This window comes from Leptopilina heterotoma, unplaced genomic scaffold, assembly GCF_015476425.1.
Source record: "Leptopilina heterotoma isolate Lh14 unplaced genomic scaffold, ASM1547642v1 Lhet_26, whole genome shotgun sequence".
In the NCBI taxonomy this organism is placed as follows: Eukaryota; Metazoa; Arthropoda; class Insecta; order Hymenoptera; family Figitidae; genus Leptopilina; species Leptopilina heterotoma.
The window spans coordinates 4,123,677-4,147,597 of NW_025110969.1; the positions used below are offsets into that span (position 1 = coordinate 4,123,677).

The window sequence follows — 23,921 nt, forward strand, 5'->3', positions numbered from 1 at the left end:
TTTTAGGTTCATCCGCCATATTGGATCCGCCATTTTGAAAATTTAAAATTTGACGTCAAATTCGTATTCAGCGACCTTAAAATCCCCCTAGTAGCCAGATTCAAGCAAATTTGATCAATTTTTAAAAATATTATTTTTAGGTTCATCCGCCATATTGGATCCACCATTTTGAAATTTAAAAAATCAATTTTAGATTCTTATTCAACAACCTTAAAAACTTCTTTTTGCCACGTTGAATGAAAATCTATTAAAATTTGTTCAAGTTATTCAAGTTGTTACATTACTAATTTTGTAATGGTTGATTGTTTATTTTATATGATACATTATCAGTCAACTAGTTGATTTACTACACATCTACGAAGAATTTTTTTTCAGTTCTTCCATCCCTTAAAACAGTAGTATACTTGAAATAACTTGTTTCTTAAACCTCGCTTAACTACTGTGGTGTTTACATTTACCCCGAATTTTAGGAAAATTTCAAAATCTTGGGATAAATGTAAACAGTCAGTTTTAGGCGATTCAGGTGCATCAATATTTTTGTGTACCTCATAAAATTTTTCTATGGAACTCTAGTAACAAGTTCATGCAAAAGAAATCCGGCCGTTTTACCTTTTAACAAAAAAAAACTAATGCGTTTTTCGTGAAAAATAGATATTCCGTTTACATTTACCCCAATTGACCCTAAATAATAATAATAATTATTAATAATTTTTAAAACATTGTTTTATTTAAAAACAAAGAAAAGGAATGCTGTCATTAATTTATTTATAATAATATTTATTTTTTTTAAATTATAATGAAAACATTTTGAAGCTGTATAATGGAAGAAAACTCCCCTCCGTTACCCATGGTATATTTCCATTACACAGAACCTAAATTACAGACTTTATTAATCATCGGATTCGTTTGAAACTCCTTATTCGGGGATTTTCGGGGTTGCTGATTACGAATCTGATGTCAGTTTTTGAAAATATAAAATGGCGGATCCAACATGGCGGACACTTTTTTGAAAAATTTATCGGATTTGCTTGAAACTCGTTATTCGAGGGTTTTCGGAATTGCTGATTACGAATCTGTTATCCGATTTTGAAAATTCAAAATGGCGGATCCAACATGGCGAAGACTTTTTTGAAAAATTCATCGGATTTGCTTGAAACTCGTTATTCGGGAGTTTTCGGGGTCGCTGATTATCAATTTCAAGTCGGTTTTTGAAAATTTAAACTGGCGGATCCAATTATGGCGGATAATTTGAAGATTGATGCTATTCGATAGAAATTCGTTTCTCGGGGGTTTTTGGGGTCGCTGAATTAGAATTTGATGTTCGTTTTTAAAAATTGTAAATGGTGGATCTAGTATGGCTAACACATTTTTGAATAATTAATTAGATTCGCTTAAAACTTGGCGCTCTGGGGTTTTCGGGATTTTGAATTTTCAAAAACTGACATCGGATTCGTAATCAACGACCCCTAAAACCCCTGAGTAACGAGTTTTAAGGAATTTCCATCAATTTTGAAACGCATTTAGCTGCGAGAAATTTTCAACAAAAATTCTTGCTTTTGCCATATGGCCTTTTTTGATTAAAAATATTATAAGACAATACAACGTTGTAAATAAATAAATGCTAACAAACAAAATAAATAGACTGTTTTAAAATTGATGCGTTTCAACGGAAATTAATTTCTCGGGGGTTTTTGGGGTCGCTGGTTATGAAATTAAAGTCACTTTTAAAAAATTCAAAATGGCGGATTCAATATGGAGAAAAAAAATTAAAATTTAATCAGATTCGCTTAAAACTTGTTACTCGGGAGTTTTTAGGATACTTAATTACCAATATGAAGTCACTTTAAAAAAATTAAAAACGGAGGATCCAATATGGCTGAAAAAACTTTCAAATTTGATCCAATTCGCTTTATATAATTGGAACTCTTTAAAAATTTCATTATTTTTTTTATATTTTTCAAAATTTCAATTATTTTAAAAAAAATTTCAATCGTACATAATTGAGAAACTATTATTATCTTTTAAAAACTATTTTTAAAAAGATTAATTTTATGAACTTCTTTATAATAAATTTTTGAAACTATTATACCTTAATACCTATTAAAGAGAAACATGTACAATTACAGTTCCTATTAATATAAAAAATTGAATTTTGTATTTAAAGAATTGAATTCTCGAAGAACTTTCGGAAAATTATTGAAAATAATTGATTTAGGGGATGCAGTTTAGTTACCTAAAAATTGTAAGAAACCATTAAAGTTTAGAAGGGTTATAGTTGTAATTTTTAGAAATTATTAAATTTCAGAAGGTTTTCAATTGAAATTTTTTTCAATTTTACTTCCCTTGGAAAAGCAAATAAGAAGTATTTAATTATATTACTATTTAACAAAATAATTCAAGTTTTGAATGATTGAATTTAGAATTCAGTGAAATGTTAGCGAAATACAAAATAAAATTTTTGTGACATTACTGAATTAAATAAACGACCTTTTTTATTTTTAATCGATTAAAGCGACTTTTTGGGCCTGAAAGTCGATCTGAGACCTGGGGAAGTAATTAAGGAAACCGCTTTTTCTCTCACCTGCCTTTAATATAAAATTTTTTTTATCCCACATGCACAAAAATGGCGCTTTTAGATAGCTGACGACAGGGAGTAAAGTCACTCATTTGTTCGACCATATGAAAATGGCGTCCATTTTCTCCCAAGAGGCAAACATAACAGCTGATCCCATGCGTTATTTTTGCCCATGGGAGAAAACGGCCGCCATTTTCATATAAGTCGAACAAGTGAATGACTTTTACTCCCTGTCGTCTGCTATCTGAAATTGCCACTTTTGTGCATTAGGAATAAAAAATATCGTAAGAAACACGGGAATAAAGGCAGCCAATTTGTTTACGGTGATTTTTGTGACACTCGTGCCTTTATACCCTTGTTGCTTAATATACTATTTACAATTTATTTATTACTATGGTTTTCAACATTTTTCATTTTATAACTGAAATGTGGAAAAGAATTTCTCCACATTTAACAAAAAAGCTCTTAATAGTAAGTATTCAGTTTTTCAGCTTTAGAATGAGAACAAAATTTTTTGAAATTGTTTCAAAAATAAACATTTTATGAGGTTTTTTTATACATGAATGTATGAAAAAACGGTTTTTGATTCTAAAACGGAAATTTAATGTTTCGGCAATTTAATAAACCCCATTCTTTTCAGTTTTTTGAGACCTTCAACCAATAGGTTAGATAAGAATTTTTTTTTACTGTTACAGACTGTAATCAGTGACCTTGAAAACTCCAGAGTATCAATAAGTTTCAAGCGAATATAAATAGATCTTCGATTTGTGACCACGTTTTTGTCAATTTATCCCCTTGATGTCGCGGGAACAACATCTGCTGCGTGCACAGGCCGTAAAAAGTTGTTTCCGACAATTTTGAGTTATTGCTACATGGTATTTTACTTTTGGATATTAAAGTTAAAGGTTTTAACTTTCATTTAAGCCGCATTTGAACTGTTTCCAACATTATGTTTTTTTCTTTGTAATACTTCAACAAATGCAAAAAATGACATTTTTTAACACTTTGATCCCATTTTTCTAAAAATCGAAAAGTGATGTTCATTTTTGACTGAAATTAACTAGAATTTAACTAAAATTCCTAGAATCTATGAATTTTAGTTAAATTATTTATAGGTCAAGCATCAGTTTACCAAATTCCCTGACATTTCCCTGACTTGTGGCAACCCTGGTAATATTTATTATTTAATCATATTAGAATTTTTAAATTTAATGTTGAATATATATTAGAAATTATTTTTCATGTTTAATGAATATTAGAAACAGTTTCTATAATTGTTATTAAATTTAAAGTTAGGAGATTAGACAATTTTGGAATTATAATAAGACAAACAATAAAAAATGTAGAGTTTCACTGAAATAATAAATGAAATAATAAACGAGGTGGGATTAAAAGAATAAATAACATTAAATACTTTAATCTTTTCTGTAATAAAACTAACATAAAAGTCACTCAATAAATCACGAGCAGTATTTATAAATATAAATATAATTAAAAGGAGAAAACAGTGAACTAGTAAATTTAGAAGCAATTGTGTTTGCAAATTGAATATAAAAATTTATCTCCTAAGAATATAAAAAGAAACAATCACTTAAGTCAAGTCAAGATTTGTTAGAAGAATAGGTTTTCTCGTGTAGACAATCGGTAATAATTTTCGATAATTATCTTTCCGAGGCGTATGGAATATGCGTATATTTTCTATTCTCACGTTTTGTAAGTAACGTATATTTCGCATTTTAATAAAAGAAAAAAAGAAATACAATTTGTATTTCTTTTTAACAATCCATCAGATGTATTTTATAATCACTTTATAATAATTTTTTCCAAGTATCGAGAAGATATTTTTATGTACGTATATATATATGTTGATTAAGGTAAACGGTACGGTAAATATAAATTTCGTAATTAGAGATAATTTCTCGTTTGTAATTCGAAACGGTTAATGGTTAGCCTGTATGTATTAGAGTTACATAAAGAATTAATAAGCAACCAGTACATACAAATATATATATGCGTTTTATGCATTTTATCATTGTGTTCGATAAACGACAAAATGTGATAAAACCACATGAAAACTTGAAAAGTATATAGCATAATAACCGGTGGCCACAATAATTGTCGAGATTAGAAATCTCGCTTCTACAACTCTGTATTAAAAAAAATGTATGACAACTCGAGAATTAAATTTGTGACTGAGGACATACCTCGTGACAAGAAAATTGAGTGCTGTTTGAATATATTTCCAGTAAAATTTAAACAAACTTTTATTACACAGCCCTTCAAAAAAAAAATTCTAGTTAATAGTCATTTTTTACGTATTTTGTGTCACATAATCTGAAATATGGACTTTACAGACCAAAAATGAAAAATTACGGACCAATTACTGACAAAAAAATAGTCAAACACGAGAACATTTTACATAAAAATGCAAATTAAATTTTTCATAACTATGAAACATGAAGATATCGATAACTTCGAATCTTCGACTCAGAGTGATCGATTCCTTCATGTTTTAATAATTAAAGATGACCGAATGATTAAATCATTATTCAATTATTATTTTCAAGAATTTTTAACTAAAATTGTTTTTTAAATCGATCATTTTCAATAATTTTCGAAAAAGTTCATTGACAATTTTCAAATCCATTTGTTTACAATATTCAGTTTTACGAAATTTCAATTATTGGTAAATTCTTCAATTAGATATATACAAAATAAAAACATCAAATAATATAAAAAAATCCGCAATTAAACTTTCTCAAAAAAATTAATTTCAAAATTCAATTATTTTTAAAAATTCACGGTATATTACTTGTAATATTCAATTATTATCTAAAATTTTAACTGAAATTCATTTTTAAATCAATTTTTATTAGAAAATTCTGCTAAAATTAAATTATTTAACTACAAAAATAAATAATTTATTGAATAATTAAATATTTCTTAAAATTCGAATCCCATAAAGAATTTAAATAACTGAATTCTTTCGACCAATTTGAATAAAATTTACAAAATTAAATTTTTTTTTTGTTTTCTTAACCAAAATTCTTCTTTATACCTACGCATTATTTTAAATATTTTTTGAAAAAGCTCTTTGAAAATTTTTAAATTCATTTGTTTACAATACAGTTTTACAAAACTTCAATTATTCATAAATTCTTCAATTAAATATGTATTAGAAAATAAAAGTTTGAAATAATGTCAAAAAAAAAATCCGCAATTAAACTTTCTCAAAAAAATTAATTCCACATAATTATTAGTGAAAATTATAAACAATTGAGATTTTCAAAGATTTTAATTTCAACCCATTTCAAAATTTAATTATTTCTAAAAATTCACGCTCTAATTCATTTTTAAATCAATTTTTAATTTTTATTAGAAAATTCAATTAGAATTCAATTATTTGAATAAAAAAAACAATTTATTGAATAATTGCATGTTTCTTAAAATTGAATTCTCATAAAGAATTTTATCAATAAATGTTTGAAATAAATGAATTCTTTTGACGAATTTTAACAAAATTTTTAATTCGATTAAAATTGCATTAAAAATAATTAAAATTCTGCAATGAGTTTTATTATTTATAAAAAGAATTAAATCCCGAAGAAGAATTTTATTATTTTTAAATAATATTTAATTTATTACTCTTGAAAAAAATTGTGCAATTAAAATTCAATTTTACAAAATTTCAATTATTCGTAAATTCTTTAATTAAATAGGGGAGAGTGGGGCAAAATGGGGTACCTTTTTGAAATTGGCTGTTTACAGAGAACCAAACGAATAAATCGATTCAGCTAAACTTCAGAATTCTTCTTTGTACACTTAGCTTTGAGGAAATTATGATAATAGCGGAGAAAAAAATTTTTGAAAGAACTTATATCGTATTTTCTGAGAAAGTGCTAAAATCCCATTTTGCCCCACCCGTGGGGCAAAATGGGGTGTCATCAAATAACTATACAAAACATTGAATATTTTTTCAAAATTCATTAAATTCTTGTTGTATGAGATTATAAATACAAACACAAAGTAGGATTCTTCATTATTATGAAAAAACAAGTAATATTTGATAGAATTTAACAAAAAAACATGGATATTGCAAAATATCGATATACCGATAATGAAACATCGATAGTATAAATGCCTCGAAGCAAAAATATCGATTCTTCTGCAGGAAACCTTTAAATATGCATAATATAATGTTTTTAAATAGTTTTAATGAAACGGCGTAGCTTCCGGCATGCCCCACACTTAGGTACCCCATTCTGCCCCACACTGCATATTAAAACAAAATGCAATGTTTACAAGTTATTGTAAACAATTAAACAATCTATTTTATTGGAAATTACTCTAGAATAAGTACTGAAAAAGATCCCACACTTGCCAAATTAAATGCATTATCCCAAAAAGTTTGGTAAGCACTTTAATTTTGAAAAAAGTTCATATTTTTTTTGCTTAAAACTTAAAAGTTGTATAACTTTCAAAAAAAAATTTTCTTTGGAGTGTCTTCATAATTAATAACAGTTTCTTATCAACATGAATGATATATGTCGAGGATAAAAAAATTAAAAGTACCTATCATGGAAAAACAGAGGTACCCCATTTGACCCGCCTACCCCATTTTGCCCCACTCTCCCCTATACATATATAAGAAAATAAAAATTTGAAATAATTTCATTTTTAAATCAATTTTTATTCCAAAATTCTAGTAGCATTCAATTATTTTAATACAGTAAGAAATAATTAAATGTTTCGTAAAATTCAATTATCATAAAGAATTTTATCAAAAACATTTTTAAATAATTGTATTCTGTTGACGAATTTTAATAAAATTTTTAAGAATAATTACATTTTTCCTAAGAATTTGATTAAAATTGTGTTAAAAATAATTGTATTTCACCAATGAGTTTTATTATTTTTGAAAATAATTGAATTTCTAAAAATAATTTTATTATATTTACAAAAATAATTGAATCTCTGTAAAAATTTTATTATTTATGAAAATAATTGAATTGTTGCGAAGAAATTTATAAAAAATTTTGTAAATAATTGAATTCCTTTGAAATTTTTATTATTTTATGAAAACAATTAAATGTTTGCGTAGAATTTTATTAAATTTTTTTAAATAATTCAATTCTTTTGGAAAATTTTATTAAAATAGTAGATGTTGAAAATCATTGAATTGGGGAAAATTTTTGAAAATAATTGAATTTCGTAGAAGAATTTTATTATTTCTAAAAATAATTGAAATTTCTACGAGAATTTTAAAAAAATTTTGAACATAATTGAATTTCTGCGAATAATTTTATTACTTTTGAAAATAATTGAATTTTTTCATTCATTTGTAATTTCTCTAAAATTCTCCAAATTATATCGTACAATTTACGAACTTTACGTCCTTTTTCAATCAAATTACGGACTCTACGGACCTTTTTAATTCTTAATTAATTAATTGATTAATTAATTTTTAATTTTTAAATTATCCACTTATTTGTGGAAAAATATATATAAATAACCAACAAAAATAAAAAAATATTTAAACGAAATTTACATTTTAAAGATTAAAATTTAAGTTGCGCAAAATTAATTTCCAGAAATACGACCTCCAGCTACATTTTTTTATCACGTGTTCTAGCGGTTAAATATAATTAATTATAACTTTTAAATTAATAATTTTGTAAAAAAAGCTCAATAAGAATATTTTTTTTTAAATAATAAATTGTTATCTTTTAATTTATTACACTTTTAGCTTGTATATTTTATTTCTTTAAAATAAATAATATAATTTGAGGGTTAGATATTTCAAAACGATGATTCAAAAATTTAAAACAAAACGCCTACCAAATATAAAAAAAGGCTTCGGAAATGAATTACATAATTAATTCATGGAAAATTCTCTTTTTTCTAATTTTAAAAATATTACAATCCATGTAAACAATATTTTTAGGTTTAATCTTTAAATATTTTTACATAGATTACATTTTATGTTTAAATCGTTTAAAAAGATAATATTATTTAGAAAATGAGGCTTCGAAGATGAATTTGAATTTTTACTCGCATTAATAATACTATTTTAACTAATAACTTAAATAATTTTTTTTACCTTATTTTAAACAAATATAAGTGAAAAATAAACATTAGATTATGAACTTTAAATTGATACCTATAATATGTTATAAAATGTGTTGAATATTGCAATTGAAATTTGACTTTATACACAAAAAAACACCGATATTTTTAAAAAGGAATCATTTACAAAATTGAAAATAGTTGTTTCGAGAGAGTTGAAAAGAAATTTGAACGTTTTGTTCGCGATGAGATTAAATTCTTTTTCACCCGCATATTGAATAGGAGGACGAAAAATAAAAGAGAAATACAATAAGATATAGTTCCTTTTCAATTCGTAAAGGATCTGATGATATTCCCAAAGACTTTTTTTGACTAATGATATTGCATACCATGTAATATGCAACAATGGCTTTTAAAATTGTTTTCCCGTACAATCGAATATATATAAATGAAAGTGTGAAAACGTATAGAATTTACCTTTCATTCGCCAGTCTGTTGTTGTGTTGTTGCTTTGTACCTTCCTTTTCGCGAATAGTTTTTCCAATTCCACTAATTTTTTGTGGTGGGTCCCTTAGAGCAAAACTCTTCGCATAATGGCCCAAATGAAGTTCCTTACGATCGAAAATTTCTCTCATTTCACGTGGATAACTTGCGTAAAATCGTATCCACGAAATGTAAGCTGAAAAAAAATTAACAATCGAGTTTACAAAAAGATGATGATTCCTATATATTTATAATTTTTTTAATTTATTTTATTTTTTTTATTGTTTATACTCCTGCCCTATTGGCCTTACGCACTTCGAAAAGAGTCCCCGAGAAATACTTTTTTGGATTAAGCATAACCATTCTACATATGAAAATTCTATATATTAACCTAATTTTTGCGTCTACAGCCGACTTTTATTAGGAGTACTCGCATTCGCCTGGACCACCCGTCAATGGGTTTTCTCGCCAGAGAAGAGGGAAAACTGTAGAAAACCTCTCTCCTGAGTACAACTCAGATTATCTCACGTGCCGGAAAAATACCAAGCCAAATGGGCGCGAACCAAGGGTACTTGGTCCTAAAACGTCCGCCAAGCGAGGCATCTATCCAACTGAGCTAATCCGTCGGTTTATTTTATTTATTTATAATATTACTAATTATTTATATATTAGTAATAATAACAAACTTTTTGTATAATGATTTATTAATAATACTCAAAAATAATTAACAATAGAAAAAATTAATTAAATTATATATTTCAATCTGACAACTCTAAACAAATAATAAAGATAAACATCCAATGGAAATTATAAATTGAAAAAATCAAAAAAGCTTCATTTGAATGAAAAAATATACACAATAATAGAAAATATCTTTTTCACTTTAAACTAATGAAATAAATTTGCTAAATGGAATTTTTTATATTATGAACATTGCTGGGAATATCGAGAGTTACATAAAAGATTTATATCACGCGAAACGAAATGCTTTGTGCAAACGTGACATTGTACTCAAAAGCGGTCATCAAGATTAACCGATTACTGTACATGTATATATAAAAATTGTTTAATAATGTCCAATTTAATAAAAATAAAAATATAGATTATGGTTAGAATTTTTATTTCTTTCTTTCATTCGAATAATAAATATCTGCGTTCGAATATCATCGAATCTGTATTATATCTCGGAACCCCGGAACATTAAAATTATTTATGAATACACTTTTTCTTAAAACTCTTTTTAAGTAATTAAGAAATTAATTAATAAATATTCTAACTTAATACTTGAAAAAATTCTAAAGAAATACATTTAGTACATAAAGTGGAACATTTTTTTTCCTTAATTAAAATTATAATTAGGGTAACTATACCAATGAATAAACACTCTCTTAATTTGAATCAATATGCATTTTAACTCTCTGCTGATGCTAACGACCGTTATCGTCAAAAATCGTCATTCTGGACGCCTGGTGGGGACTATGGGAGTTACTTGCTTTGGCGATAGAGTGGGGATAAGATAGCATCAGCAGAGGGTTAATATTTTTGTAGGAAATTTTCAATTTTCATAAGGAAATAATTTACATCATTTCTATTTCTTAATTAATTGAAAATAAAATTGAAAATTGCTGAATTTTTAGAAAATAAAGAAAAATATTTCATTCAAAAAAAATGTTCTGTTACATTTATTTACGAATTTCTTAAATTGCAAAATTATTCAAAAACATCAATAACTTCTGTTCTAAATAAATATTTAATTATTATTATATTTCCATAGGAATTAAGATTTTCAAAAATTTCAAATTCAAACCTTTTTGAAATTAAATAACTTTAAAAATATTTGTTATAAAACAGGAAGATATCTTCGACTCGGAGTGATCGATTTCTTCATTTTTTACAATAATTAAAAATGATCGAGAGATAAAATAATTATTTTATATTATAAAAATATTGTTGCTGTAACTTCATCAAAATTATTTCCATATTCAATTATTATCTAAAATTTTAACTAAGATTCATTTTTAAATAAATTTTTATTAGAAAATTCTATATGAGAATTCAATTATTTAAATACAAAAGTAAATTATATAATTGACTGTTTATTAAAATTTAATTCTTATAAAGAATTTTATTACCAAATTTTTAAATAATTTAATTTTTTGACGATTTTTAATAAAATTTTTAAGAATAGTTACATTGATTATGGAATTCGATTAAAATTGTATTAAAAATAATTAAAATTATGCGATGAGTTTTATTATTTATGAAAACATTTGAATTATTGAGAAGAAACTTATAAAAAATTTGTAAATAATTGAATTTATGTACAATTTTTATTATTTATGAAAATAATTAAATGGCTGCGTACAATTTTATTAAAATTTTCAAAAAATAATTTATTGATTTCTTTTGAGTAGTTTTATTAAAATAGTAGAAATATTGATAATTCGTGAAATGAGGAAAATTTTTGAAAATAATTGAAATTTTAACTAGAATTTTATTAAAATTTTTGAAAATAATTGAATTTTGAAGAAGAATTTTATTATTTATAAAGATAATAATTAATAATTTATAATAATAATTTGACGAGATTAATTTTCAATTTTTAACATAATTGAATTTTGTGATTTTATAACTAAAATTCTTTTCTATAAGCATTATTTTTAATAAGTTTTGAAAAAGTTCTTTGAGAATTTTCAAATTCATTTGTTTATAATTCAATTTTACAAATTTTCAATTATTCGTACATTCTTTAATTAAATATGTATTAGAAAATACAAATTTGAAATAATTTTTAAAAAAATCCTGAATTAAACTTTTCAAACAATTTTCAAAGATTTTAATTTAAACCCTTTTCAAAATTCGATTACCTCTAAAAATTAACGCTCTAATACTTTTAATATTCAATTATAATAAAAAATTTCAACTGAAATTCATTTTTAAATTTTAATTAAAAAATTCTAGTAGAATTCAATTATTTTAAAACAAAAAGAAATAATTGAATGTTTTTAAAATTCAATTATCATAAAGAATTTTATCAAAAACATTTTTAAATAATTGAACTCCCTTGACGAATTTCAATTCAGCAATGAATTTTATAATTTATGAAAATTATTGAATTCCTAAAAAGAATTTTATTATTTACGAAAATAATAATTGAATCACTGTAAAAATATTATTATTTATGAAAATAATTGAATTGTTGCGAATAAATTTACAAAAAATTTGTAAATAATTGAATTCCTGGAAAATTTTTATTATTTATAAAAATAATTGGGATTTTGACGAAATTTTTTTCAATTTTGAACATAATTGAATTTTGTGATCAGAATTTTATTACTTTTAAAAATAATTCAATTTCTGCAATCATTTGTAACTTCTTCAAAATAAAATTTTCTTTAGTGTTTTTTACTATAATTTTTCTCTAAATCCATTATTTTTAATAATTAATTAAATATATATTGACAAATTTAACTAATTATTGAAGATTTCGAATTATTAAAATTTTTCAAAAATTTAAATTCTTTAATTTCTAATTAAATTCATTTAAAATTGAAATTTTATAAAGTTTCAAATTAAAACCGTTTGAAGTTTAGGTACTTATTTATAAAAATTAGAAAATTGAATGTCTTGTTTTATAATTTGTGGTAATTTCATAGTTTATGAGGCAAACAAAAAATACACAAAAATTCAGAATTTTCTTATAAATTCTAAAAATTTAATTTTTTTCAATACCTTTAATTAAAATCCCTGACTTTTCCCTGAATTACCTATGTCAGAATATATGATATTATAGTTATAATAACATTAAAACTATAAATATTCCAATTCATATTTTATTTTTATGAAAATAAAAAATTGTTACGTTCAATTATTTTGAAAATTGATAATTTTATTTAAAAAAAGTGAGTAAAAAGTTAGCCGCGCGCGAATTGTTGCTAGTTTGCTTTAAAATACACGAAAATTATGATCAAAAGGGTCATTTATATACATACATGTTAAAGGTCACGTGATGCAAATGATCATAAATAATCATTTTGAGATACGTGTCCGCTTTTATTAATCGCAGTTCCATTAGGTACCTCGGTGGGTAGGAACAAATTTCTATGGGGTATCCTGTAGTGCTCTATTAAAGGGCATTAGGCTATAGGGGTCGAGTCAAGTGCTGCGGCTAATACTAACCCTCGATTTCCGTACGGGTGAGAAAGTCGAGAGTTTCATGGTTCTGAGAGAACTCAACATGTGCTTTTTCAATATAATCACTCTTGACGAAAAACATGTACCATTTCTCTCACTCTCTTTCGTTTAAGATTTAAAAAATTACCCTTCACGCATCTAGATTCCCTATAATAATGATAATCGGACGCAAACTGCGAATATAATGTGGTAATATTTCCAAGAGGCGGGAGACACATTGACCTTATTGATGTCAATCGATCAACAAATTTCGAAGCGCATCATTAATTATTCCCTATAGTACTTAGAGTATAAAATAAAGTAAATCGTCTAGAAAATTTTTCACCCCACCTCACGCTTTTCAATTTCGAAATAGCTTTTGTCCACTTGGAAGGATTCCCCGGAAAGTGCCCTGTCTCGGTAGAACACCTCCGAATTCCGATTTCTTAGGAATAATCGGAAATTTCATTGGATTTTTGCAACGCCATTCCGAAACAATTCTGTTGGAATCTCTAGAGGGCATTTTTCGGAGAATCTCTCTCCAAGTTGGTGAAAATGAGAAAATCTTTTATACAGAGAGTTGTCTTTCACTCTTAACTTCAGTCAATTTTTTTTGCGCATTTCCGGCTTTTTCTCGACGAAGAAAACAAGCTAACGATCTTTCTTAAACTCGCGATGTCGACGTGGACGAAGCTAATGCCACTGGAGAAAAAAGGGGAGAAATGTTTTTCTCCATTTAACACATAAATCCATTGAGAGGCTGGTGTGTTGCTCGTACTCACATATATACTATTGGGGGTGAGTATTAAGAAGAATGAAACAGAGAGAGAGAGTCCCACGCAGGGTGGCATTGTTCCTAAGTGATGTAACTGCGTCTTATTGTATTTGTATCCTGTATCGTATTGTTAAGAGTCTCTCGCCACAAAGCGTAAGTGGTTTTGGCGGAAGCCACATTCAGTGGCTGGATTGTATCGTCCCCCATGACCACCCTCTTTCAGAAAAGGCGTGTGAGCACACACCCTCAACGAGCAACTAACTCACGATTATTATACCTTTTAGAAAAATTATTTTTTTAAAAATTTACGGAAAAAGAGATTTTAAAAAACAAACTGACAAAATAACACAACCAGTGCAATAATATTTTCCTAATATTACTGTGAAATATTCTATTGCAATACATGTTTTTTCGTTTTCCTGATTGTTAGTAAAGTTATTACTAAAGACTGAATCCATTTCAAATTATGCAAGTCAACTAACTTCTAGTTGTAGATTTACCTATCGTTAAAATATATTATTCTACAAAAAAAGCTTAATTTAACGAAGTTATGCACATTATTTTGAACTTTGAGTGGTAAAACTAGAATGAACGGTGAAAAAAAATTGTTTTGCTTGTCATTTTTTTTTCTTTTGAGTATAATTTAATTTTCTTTCTTGGGTCTTGTAAAAAATGGTCTTGTCGTTTTGTATGACATAAGTACTCTTAACTTATAATATCTAAATCTGTACAAATTTCAAAATTGTTAATACAATTATGACTTCACTTAAAAACTAGGTTAGCTACTAGTATAAGTTAGTATACTAGTTAGTATATATAATGATTCATTTGTTTTTAATGATAAATCGTCCAAGCGCCCGTCCTGCCGGAAGGACGTTCCGAAAAAAAGGCTTTTAAAAAAAGGGAATTTAACTTTTCTTTTCTGGCACTCCTTGGGATTAAAGTAGACGAAAAGACGAAAAAATACATATTTTTGACTTTTTAAAATAATAATATTAAACTATTTTTCAAAGCCTTCAAACTTGCTATGTTTCTAAACAGTGAAAAAAACATTTTTTCGTAAATTTAATGTAAAATCCCCGAAAATCCATATTTTTTGATCGGACAAGTCTCTTTCTCTTCAAAAACGTTCAAAGAATGAAACCTAATTGTTCAATTAAAAAAAAATTCATTTTTAATATTGTTCAGTATATCTGAGTAATACTCAGGCGCGGTCCCTTCAAAAATGCTCTATAAAATTAATATGGAAGCAGATAAATATAAAACTAAATATATCGTTGGAAAGGTAATGAAACAAGCTTTCAAATGATGTAAATATCGAGTCTTTAAATTTATAAACCTGGGCTAGGTAGTCTCTTAAATAAGACGAAAAGCGTCCTGCCGGCAGGACCGGGCTTCGTCATTCTGTGACTAAAAATTATGTGAATTTTTGGAAAACTGAACTTCTTCAAACTACCCAGCCCTTAGTTTTGAACTTACAAGCTCGATATTTATATGCGCTGAAAGCTTGTTTCGTTACCTTTCCAATGATATATTTCATTTTTTATTTATCTGAATCCATGTTAGTTTTCTTTAGTGATTTCGGAGGGACTCACCTGAGTCTTTTTCGTCCTGCCGGAAGGACGTTGGACGATCTATCATTAAAAATGCACGTCAACAATTTGAAAATGTGTGAAAATAAATATTTCAAAAAAAAATTCTCCTGAATGCCAGAATGGTTTAGCCCGCTTGAAATTCATAAGAATTGTTCATCATTATTTTAAGAATTTGTGGTAAAAATTTGATAATTAAAAAAGGTGGTGTTTTTGAGAAAATTGATCTTATTTATTTTCAGAAAATCATCTCCTATTTTGGTAATTTTTAATATTTTTACAAATTTCAAACGGAATTTTGAAAAGGACAAGACCATTTACAAGACCCAAAAAAGAAAATTAAATTATACTCAAAAGAAAAAGAATGACAAGCAAAACCATTTTTTTTCATCGTTCATTCGAGTTTTACCACTCAAAGTTCAAATGTGGCATAACTTCGTTAAAAAGCTTTTTTGAAAAATAAAAAAATACGTGTATCTTTATTTTTCGTGTAGAATAATATATTTTAACGACAGATGAGTGAGGAACGACAGTGAGGTGTTAAAATATAACCAGAATAGATTAAAATAATCTGCAACAGTTTAATCCCTTTAGGATTAAATTAACACCAGAAATGAGGATTACAATAACCCATTTTTGTGTTATTTTTGACTAAGAATGAAATTTTACTTTAAATCAAACACCAAGTCAATAATTTGTCAAAATTCGACGATTTAGCTTCACCGGTGACAATGGTTAGTTACTAACTAACGAGCTAACTAACTTTCTAACTTACTAACTAGCTTACTAACTAATTTACTAACTTACTTACAAACTAGCTAACTAACTTACAAACACGTATTTACTAATTAACATACTTAACTTACTTACTCACTAACTAACTTATTAAATTACTAACTTAGTAATGTAGTAAGTAACTAAAGTTAGTTAGTTAGTAAGTTCGTAATTAAGTTAACGAGTTATTTAGTTAGTAATTAAGTTAACGAGTCAGTTAGTTAATAACTAAGTTAACTAGTTAGTTAGTAAATAAGTTAAGTAAGTAAGTTAGTTAGTTAGCGAGTAACTAAGTTAAATAATTAGTAAGTTAGTTACACGGAAAGAAAAGGTCTGGAAGAGATATCCATAAAAATATTGTTGAGCAGAATATTGTTGTGTTATCCAATTCAATGGAAGAGACAACTTTTAGAATGGAAGCACATTCCATATTCAATGGATGAGGGAGCCATATTATATTGTTGAATCAAATATGGATGTGACATCCATAAGCATGGTTGGGCTTACAATTCATGCTATGGATTTTCACATATGGCTGCCTCATCCATATAAACTTTGGTTGGGAGATCCATAGTTAGTTCAAAATTTCGATACATGTTGCGCGCAATTCATTATCATGGCATCCATTAAAAAATGGTCGTCTCAATTTGTCCGTCGCGTCGGTCTCCTGTCGCGTCTATATAATCGCGTTGTGAGTTTATTGTGTATAAATAGTGTTACAATTGTTTATTATTTATTATTGTTATTGTCTATTAGTGTTTATGTAAATTTATTTTCATGAAATATGTGTAGAGTATATAAGGAATATTGTGTGCTCAAATATTGTAGTTGCGTGTATAGTGTAGTGGATAGCGTTAGTGTTTAGTATGCGCTAAGTCTAGGGTTCGTGTCTCCCCCATCGGTTAATAATTTATTTCGTAAATATGCGGTTATTCAATAAGTGGTGTGCATTAATTAACAAAAATGGGTATAAAATATCTCAACTGACATTGAATTTAATTAATTGAGTAATTCAAATTTTTTGTTTCCCATTTCCATTACTATGGACCACCCAACCATAGATCTTTTGCTGCTCCAACAATATACAGCCAGCCATAGAATATGGACGCAGCAACCTTAACTATGGATATCCCATGTTTTCCAATATAATATCCCTGGAAAAATTTCGGACTAATTTCGGATTAAATACGGACAGATTAGTACGGATTAGTCCGAAAATTGTACGAAAAAGGTCCGAAAATGATCCGCGTTAGTCTGATATTAGAATGTCTACGAATTTAGTCCGTAATTAGTCCGCAACAATCCGAATTTATGACCGGTGAAGAATTCTTCTAAAATAAGTACGGAATTATCCGAAATCAATGTGTAAAGAATACGGAATCAGTCCGCAACAATCCGAATTTGATCTAGTTAAAAAAACTTAATCCGCACGCTAAAAAAAGTTCGTATCCGAAATATGTATGATAAGAATCCGGAAATAGTCGGACACCCGAATCATATTATATCCTTGGCAAAAATTTCGGACTAATCTGGATTAAATCCGGACATATTATTGTGGATTAGGACGATAACACAGCCCCACAAAAAAAGAAAAGTACCCTGCGCGAAAGTCCACAGTACCATACCCCTATGTATTTTGATGCACTGAACACGAATACGAAGTCAGATTTGCTTCATCACGTCAGGATTTTTTTCTAACCTCAAAAAACATGTCAGATTTTATGTATTTTATGTAAAATACAAAATTTTTTAAAAATTGATTAGATTTGTCTCAAACTTGTTTCTCGGGGGTTTTTAAGATCGCTGATTACGAATCTGTAGTCAGTTTTTAAAAATTCAAAATGGCGAATCCAATATGGCAGCCAAATTTTAAAAAATTTGTTGGATTTTCACTCTACTTAGTATATAGGGGTATTCGGGGTCGCTGATTACAGATTTGCAATCAGATTTTAAAAATTCAATATGGCGTATCCAATATGGCGGTCATTTTTTTGAAAATTGATTTATTTTGCTTTAAAATGGGTACTCAGTGGTTTTTCGGATCACTGATAACAAATCTTCAATTAGATTTTGAAAAATCAATATGTCCGTTTAAAAATGTAATTTTTATTTATGTCTGTTTATGGTAACGGACTCGTTTGTCTTCGAAAGACCTGTGCAGTGGTTTTCTTTTTAAGTTTACTCTTCCTGGAACAATATCCCTTTTTAGCATCCAACAATAGTCAGCCATCATATTTACGTCCCATCTGCATTGATATCTGCTCTCCATTTCATTAATATCTTGATGAAACCGTTCTCCCTGTTCCTCGCTGTAGTCTCTTAAATTTTTGGGAAAGTAACTTAGATGTGAATGTAGGAAATGGACCTTCAAACTCATCGAGCATCCCAATTTTTGAAAGTTTTTGATCATACCATTCACTATTAGTTCCCATTCTCGCTCTTATGGTTGCCAAGAAAGTTTTCAATAACTCCCTTAAAACTAAGCCATGCAGCTTTCTCCTTTTTACTCATTACTGCGACAAATTTTTCATCTTTTACTAGTTTGCGAATTTGAGGCCCAACAAAAATTCCTTCCTTTAATTTAGCATCAGATATCTCTGAAAATTTTTGTTCCAGATACTTGAAACATTTCCCTTCTTTATCTAAAGACTTTACAAACTGTTTCATTACCCCTAGTTTAATATGTAAAGGTGGTGGAATTACCTTTGTAGGTTCAACTAGAGGTTTTTTTATAATATTTTTGGAACCTGGTGTAAAGGATGTTCTTTTGGGCCATTCTTTTTGTACGTAATGTTTTTTTCGATCTCTACTGTCCCACAAACATAAAAAGCAAGGTGTTTTCGTAAAACCTGCTTGTTGGCCCAACATGATACTTATAATTTTAAAATCTCCACAAATTTGCCAATTGTGTTCTTTATATTTAATTTTCTCCAAAACTAATTTGACAGTTTCATAATCTTCTTTAAGTTCAGTGGAATGGGCTACGGGAATTGAAGTAAAAACATTAGTATAGAACTCTTGATTTTATCACTCGGTCAAATTAATAATATGTAAGATTGTTGAGTGTCTAATTGTTATCGCTACGACGAAGACGTTCCCCATGGAACTGTCTTTATATATATATATATTTTAAAATTATGTTAAATATCTTAATTGAGAAATTGCGTTCTGAAGAGGACAGCTGCGCTGTCGAAACGTAAACATCTTTATTTTATTTCTAATTTGACTCGGAGTGATCGATAGTTTACAACATCTTACATATTAAAAACATTAGTGTTATGAATTAGCACTGCCTTTAGACTTCTTTTAGTAGAGTCAATGAATAACATCCACACACTAAAAAAAAAGTTTTACTTTTAGCCTGTTTTCGAGGCTGAATTTAAGGTGTAAACGGAGTCAGCCCCATTAAACAAGGACAGACTTATGTGAAATACATGGGCTGAATTTAAGGTGTAAACGGAGTCAGACTTTTTTTTTCCTGTGCAATGTTGATCTTCATATACGTTTGGTTTCAATTCATTTATAAGTCCTTCAATGTCAGAACTCTCCTACTGTATTATGTCCTAGAAGGCCTGTGTCCAAGAGAAAAGTATTCTGCAATTGTTGAATTGAACTTCATCCAGAAATTATGCCTAATTCTCTAGAAATGTTCCTAGATGTCGTCTCGATAAATACATTTTAATTTAGGCATTCAGGTTACCAAAAATCTGCATTTCCTGCTGCATAAATGTTTACCAACAAACTTTTCGAAACTTTTAAATCCACCGACTCCCAAAATGCTTGCATATCAAGTCATATTGGACCAGTTGTTAGAAATTTTTAAAGTCTGATTTGAAATTTGTGATCAGCGATCCGAAAAACTACCAGGTACCCATTTTAAAGCAAAATAAATCAATTTTCGAAAAAATGACCGCCATATTGGATCCGCCATATTGAATTTTTAAAATCTGACTGCAAATTTATAATCAGCGACCCCGAAAACCCCTATATACCAAGTAAAGTGAAAATCCAACAAATTTTTAAAATTTGTCCGCCATATTGGATCCGCCATTTTGAATTTTTAAAAACTGACTGCAGATTCGTAATCAGCGATCTTAAAACCCTCGAGAAACAAGTTTCAAACAAATCTAATAAATTTTTTAAAAATTTTGTATTTTACATAAATTACATAAAGTCTGACATGTTTTTTGAGGTTAGAAAAAAATCCTGACGTGATGGAGCAAATCTGACTTCGGATTCGTGTTCAGTGCATCAAATTACATAGGGGTATGGTACTGTGGACTTTCGCGCAGGGTACTTTTCTTTTTTTGTGGGGCTGTGTAAATATACGAAAAATATCCGAAAATGATCCGCATTAATCTAACCTTAATCCGAGCAAAATTATGAATCCTAAATCAGTCTGGAGTAATCATGAATGTCTATAAATTAAGTCTGTAATTATTACGCAACAATCCGAAATTATGTCCGTTAAAAAATTCATCTAAAATAAATACGGAATAATGCGAAATCAATATGTAAAGAATACGAAATCAGTCGGCAATAATCCGAAAGTAATTCAGTTGAAAGATTTAATCCGAAACAAGTATGGAACAATCCAAAATCTGTATGCAAAGATTTTGGTATAATATTGAATTTGTATATTAACCCGTTGCCTGTTTCCGACCCACGGGTGAGTCGTGGAAAAGTTTGGCTATAACTGTTTCCGACCCACCCGTGGGCCGTGTTCATTTTCACTCAAAATAAATATAATTTGTATATAAATTGATATATATTTTTCTTTATATCAATATTATAAAACATTATAAGGGTCATTAATGATATTTTTTACAATAATTGAATAATTAGTTATAATTTAAATATATTATACTATTTGAAAAAGTATCAGATTCCGCTGGGCATTTTAGGACAATCATGTTGTATTTTTCTCAAACAGTTAAGGGGTTAAAAACAATTTGTACTAAATTCAGATAAATTTAAACTGTAAATATATTTTCGTATGACATAAACCTGACCATAACCAGATTAAGGAGAAGTGACACCTTTGACCCGAAAAAAAATTGATTTTATTTTTTTTTTTGCTTAAACGATACTTTATGAGGTGTAGAATAGAAATTATATCATGAGAAGTAATTTCAAAGTTATTTTATGTGAAAAAAATTGAAATCTGTAAAAGGTGTCCAAGAGCGCTTCGAGATCTTTTTAGCGCCATTGGCTATTTTTTCTTTTATCGTAGCAGCTCAAGAATACTGAAGACAGCTTCAAATTGCTCTAAAGGATGTAAATGAAGGAAATATTAATGTAGAAAGTCACTTATATGGTCCAGACATCGTAGATTAACAGTGGTTTCATTTTTCATGTTTTCACATTACATAAGTTTAAATGCGTTTTTCTCGAAATGACATTTTTCAAAACGGTGGGCAGTCTAACCAGAACAGTTTTGATCGGATTGACTTCGGACAAAGTTTTTTTTGTTCGTCATTTGCTAATGCTTTCGAGTACGTAGCGAATTTTTTTTTGTGTGTTTGTTTTTTTTGGCAATAAATATTTTGAAAAAATTTCGCTCTAAAAATCGACTTTTTTCATCAAACAGCTGCCAAATACACAAAAATTAATATTTTTAAAATATCCTACGTACTCGAAAGCTAAATCTATCACAGATTCAGAAAAACTTTGAATTTTGGTTTTTGATTAAACGGTCTAACCAGAATATTGCCCACCGATTTACCCTGCATAGAAACGAGACCAACTTTGGCGCCCTCTGTAGGCAACAAATTGAAACTTTTTTTAAGTATAAATATATTTTCGTAAACTTAAAAAGTTAATAAATAAAGTCCTCGAAACTAAATTTTGTTTACTTTATTCCTGTGTCTTAAAAAAATTCATGAAAAACAGGTTCAAAAGGCACCTCAAAGGTGTCACTCCCCCTTAATTCCGGACTTAAATCGGACTAATTGCACATTTGCAAGTTGCATATTATCAGACTAACTTCGGACTAGATTGGACTAATTCCGGATTCACTGGTTATACAAAAACCGTATGGAGTTTGGATTTATCCGGGCTAATTCTGAGTGACAAAAACCTGACCATAAGCAGACTGTTTCGGATTAGCTGCGAATTCACTGGTTAAGCCAATCGGATTACTTCTGCATTTACTAGTTGTGTATGATCTGACTAACTTCAGACAAAACCGGACTAATTACGAATTCAATAGTTATAAAAAACGGTATTAATTTTAAACTTAATTCAGGGTAAAATACTCGACAATAAACCGTACTCTTGCGGACAAATTCCGGATTAGTCCGAAATCGGTCCCACTTTTTATTCAGGGGATTTACTTATGATAGATAAAATATTTACTTCTGCAGTCAATTTGTTTTTACAAATTTACTAGTATTATCAGTTATCTTTTTCTAATATTATAATTAACACTGATGCGTTACTTTTTTGTAATTTCTTTTCGTGGCACTTCATAAATTCTATTATGAATTTAAAATCCTATGCGAGCGTGGTTTAGTGGTTAGTGTATTCGATTTCAGTGCGTTATAATGTTAGATAGATGTAGGTTCGAATCCCCAAGCGTTAGAAATTTTAAGTTAATGTAAATAAAATTGCGATAGGTATATCGAAAAATATGTTGAATGTACCATAAAGTAATGATAATTAATATGTGTAATAATAATTTTTTTTATTAACATTCCGGTCTAATTTTTTTTGTCCGGTCTAATTTTTGACTTTTTCGGACTAATTCCGGATTCACTAGTTAAAATTAACAGTTTGAAACTGGTTACTCGGCGGTTTTAAGGGTCGCTGATTACAAACCTGACATTAGTTTTCCAAAATTCAAAATGGCGGATCCAATATGGCGGACGACAAAATAAAAAATTAATTATAATGCCTTGAAACTGAATACTCGAGTGTTTTTAGGGTCGCTGATTACGAATCTGACATTAGTTTTCCAAAATTCAAAATGGCGGATCCAATATGTCGGACAACGAAATAAAAAATTGATCAGATTGGCTTGAAACTGAATACTTAAGGATTATCAGGGTCGCTGATTACGAATCTGAAATCAGTTTTTCAAAATTCAAAATATCTGATTCAATATGGCGGAAAATTTTTTTAAATTTATTGAATTTGTTTAAAACTGGTTAACCTGACATCAGTATAATAATTTTTGGTGAAATCAAATTTCGTTAAATACCCTAACATTAGCTGGTGAATTTAATTTTTATATTTTATTAAATTTTTTATATTCACGACTCCAGAATGTACCACGAGGAAGCTGCCATAGGATTTTACATTCCATTTTTTATTTTTTTTAAATTTATATATATATTTATTAATTTTATTTTTTATATATACTAGATTATATACTAGACGCGTCGTTCAATGCAGCTACGTAATACTAAAACCCCCAAGTCACTTTCAAGCTAATCCAATTAATTTTTTATTTTGTCGTCGGACATATTGTATCAGTCATTTT

General features: G+C 27.9%; 1 protein-coding gene across 1 annotated transcript in view; it reads right to left on the reverse strand.

The window, feature by feature from the left end:
• LOC122503398 (probable ATP-dependent RNA helicase CG8611) overlaps window positions 1-23,921 on the reverse strand; it is a 93,836-nt gene that overhangs the window by 13,488 nt on the left and 56,427 nt on the right. Inside the window, exon 8 of the mRNA XM_043613916.1 lies at window positions 9,119-9,320. Within this exon, the coding sequence (XP_043469851.1) occupies window positions 9,119-9,320 (202 nt within the window). The remainder of the gene's footprint in view (window positions 1-9,118; window positions 9,321-23,921) is intronic.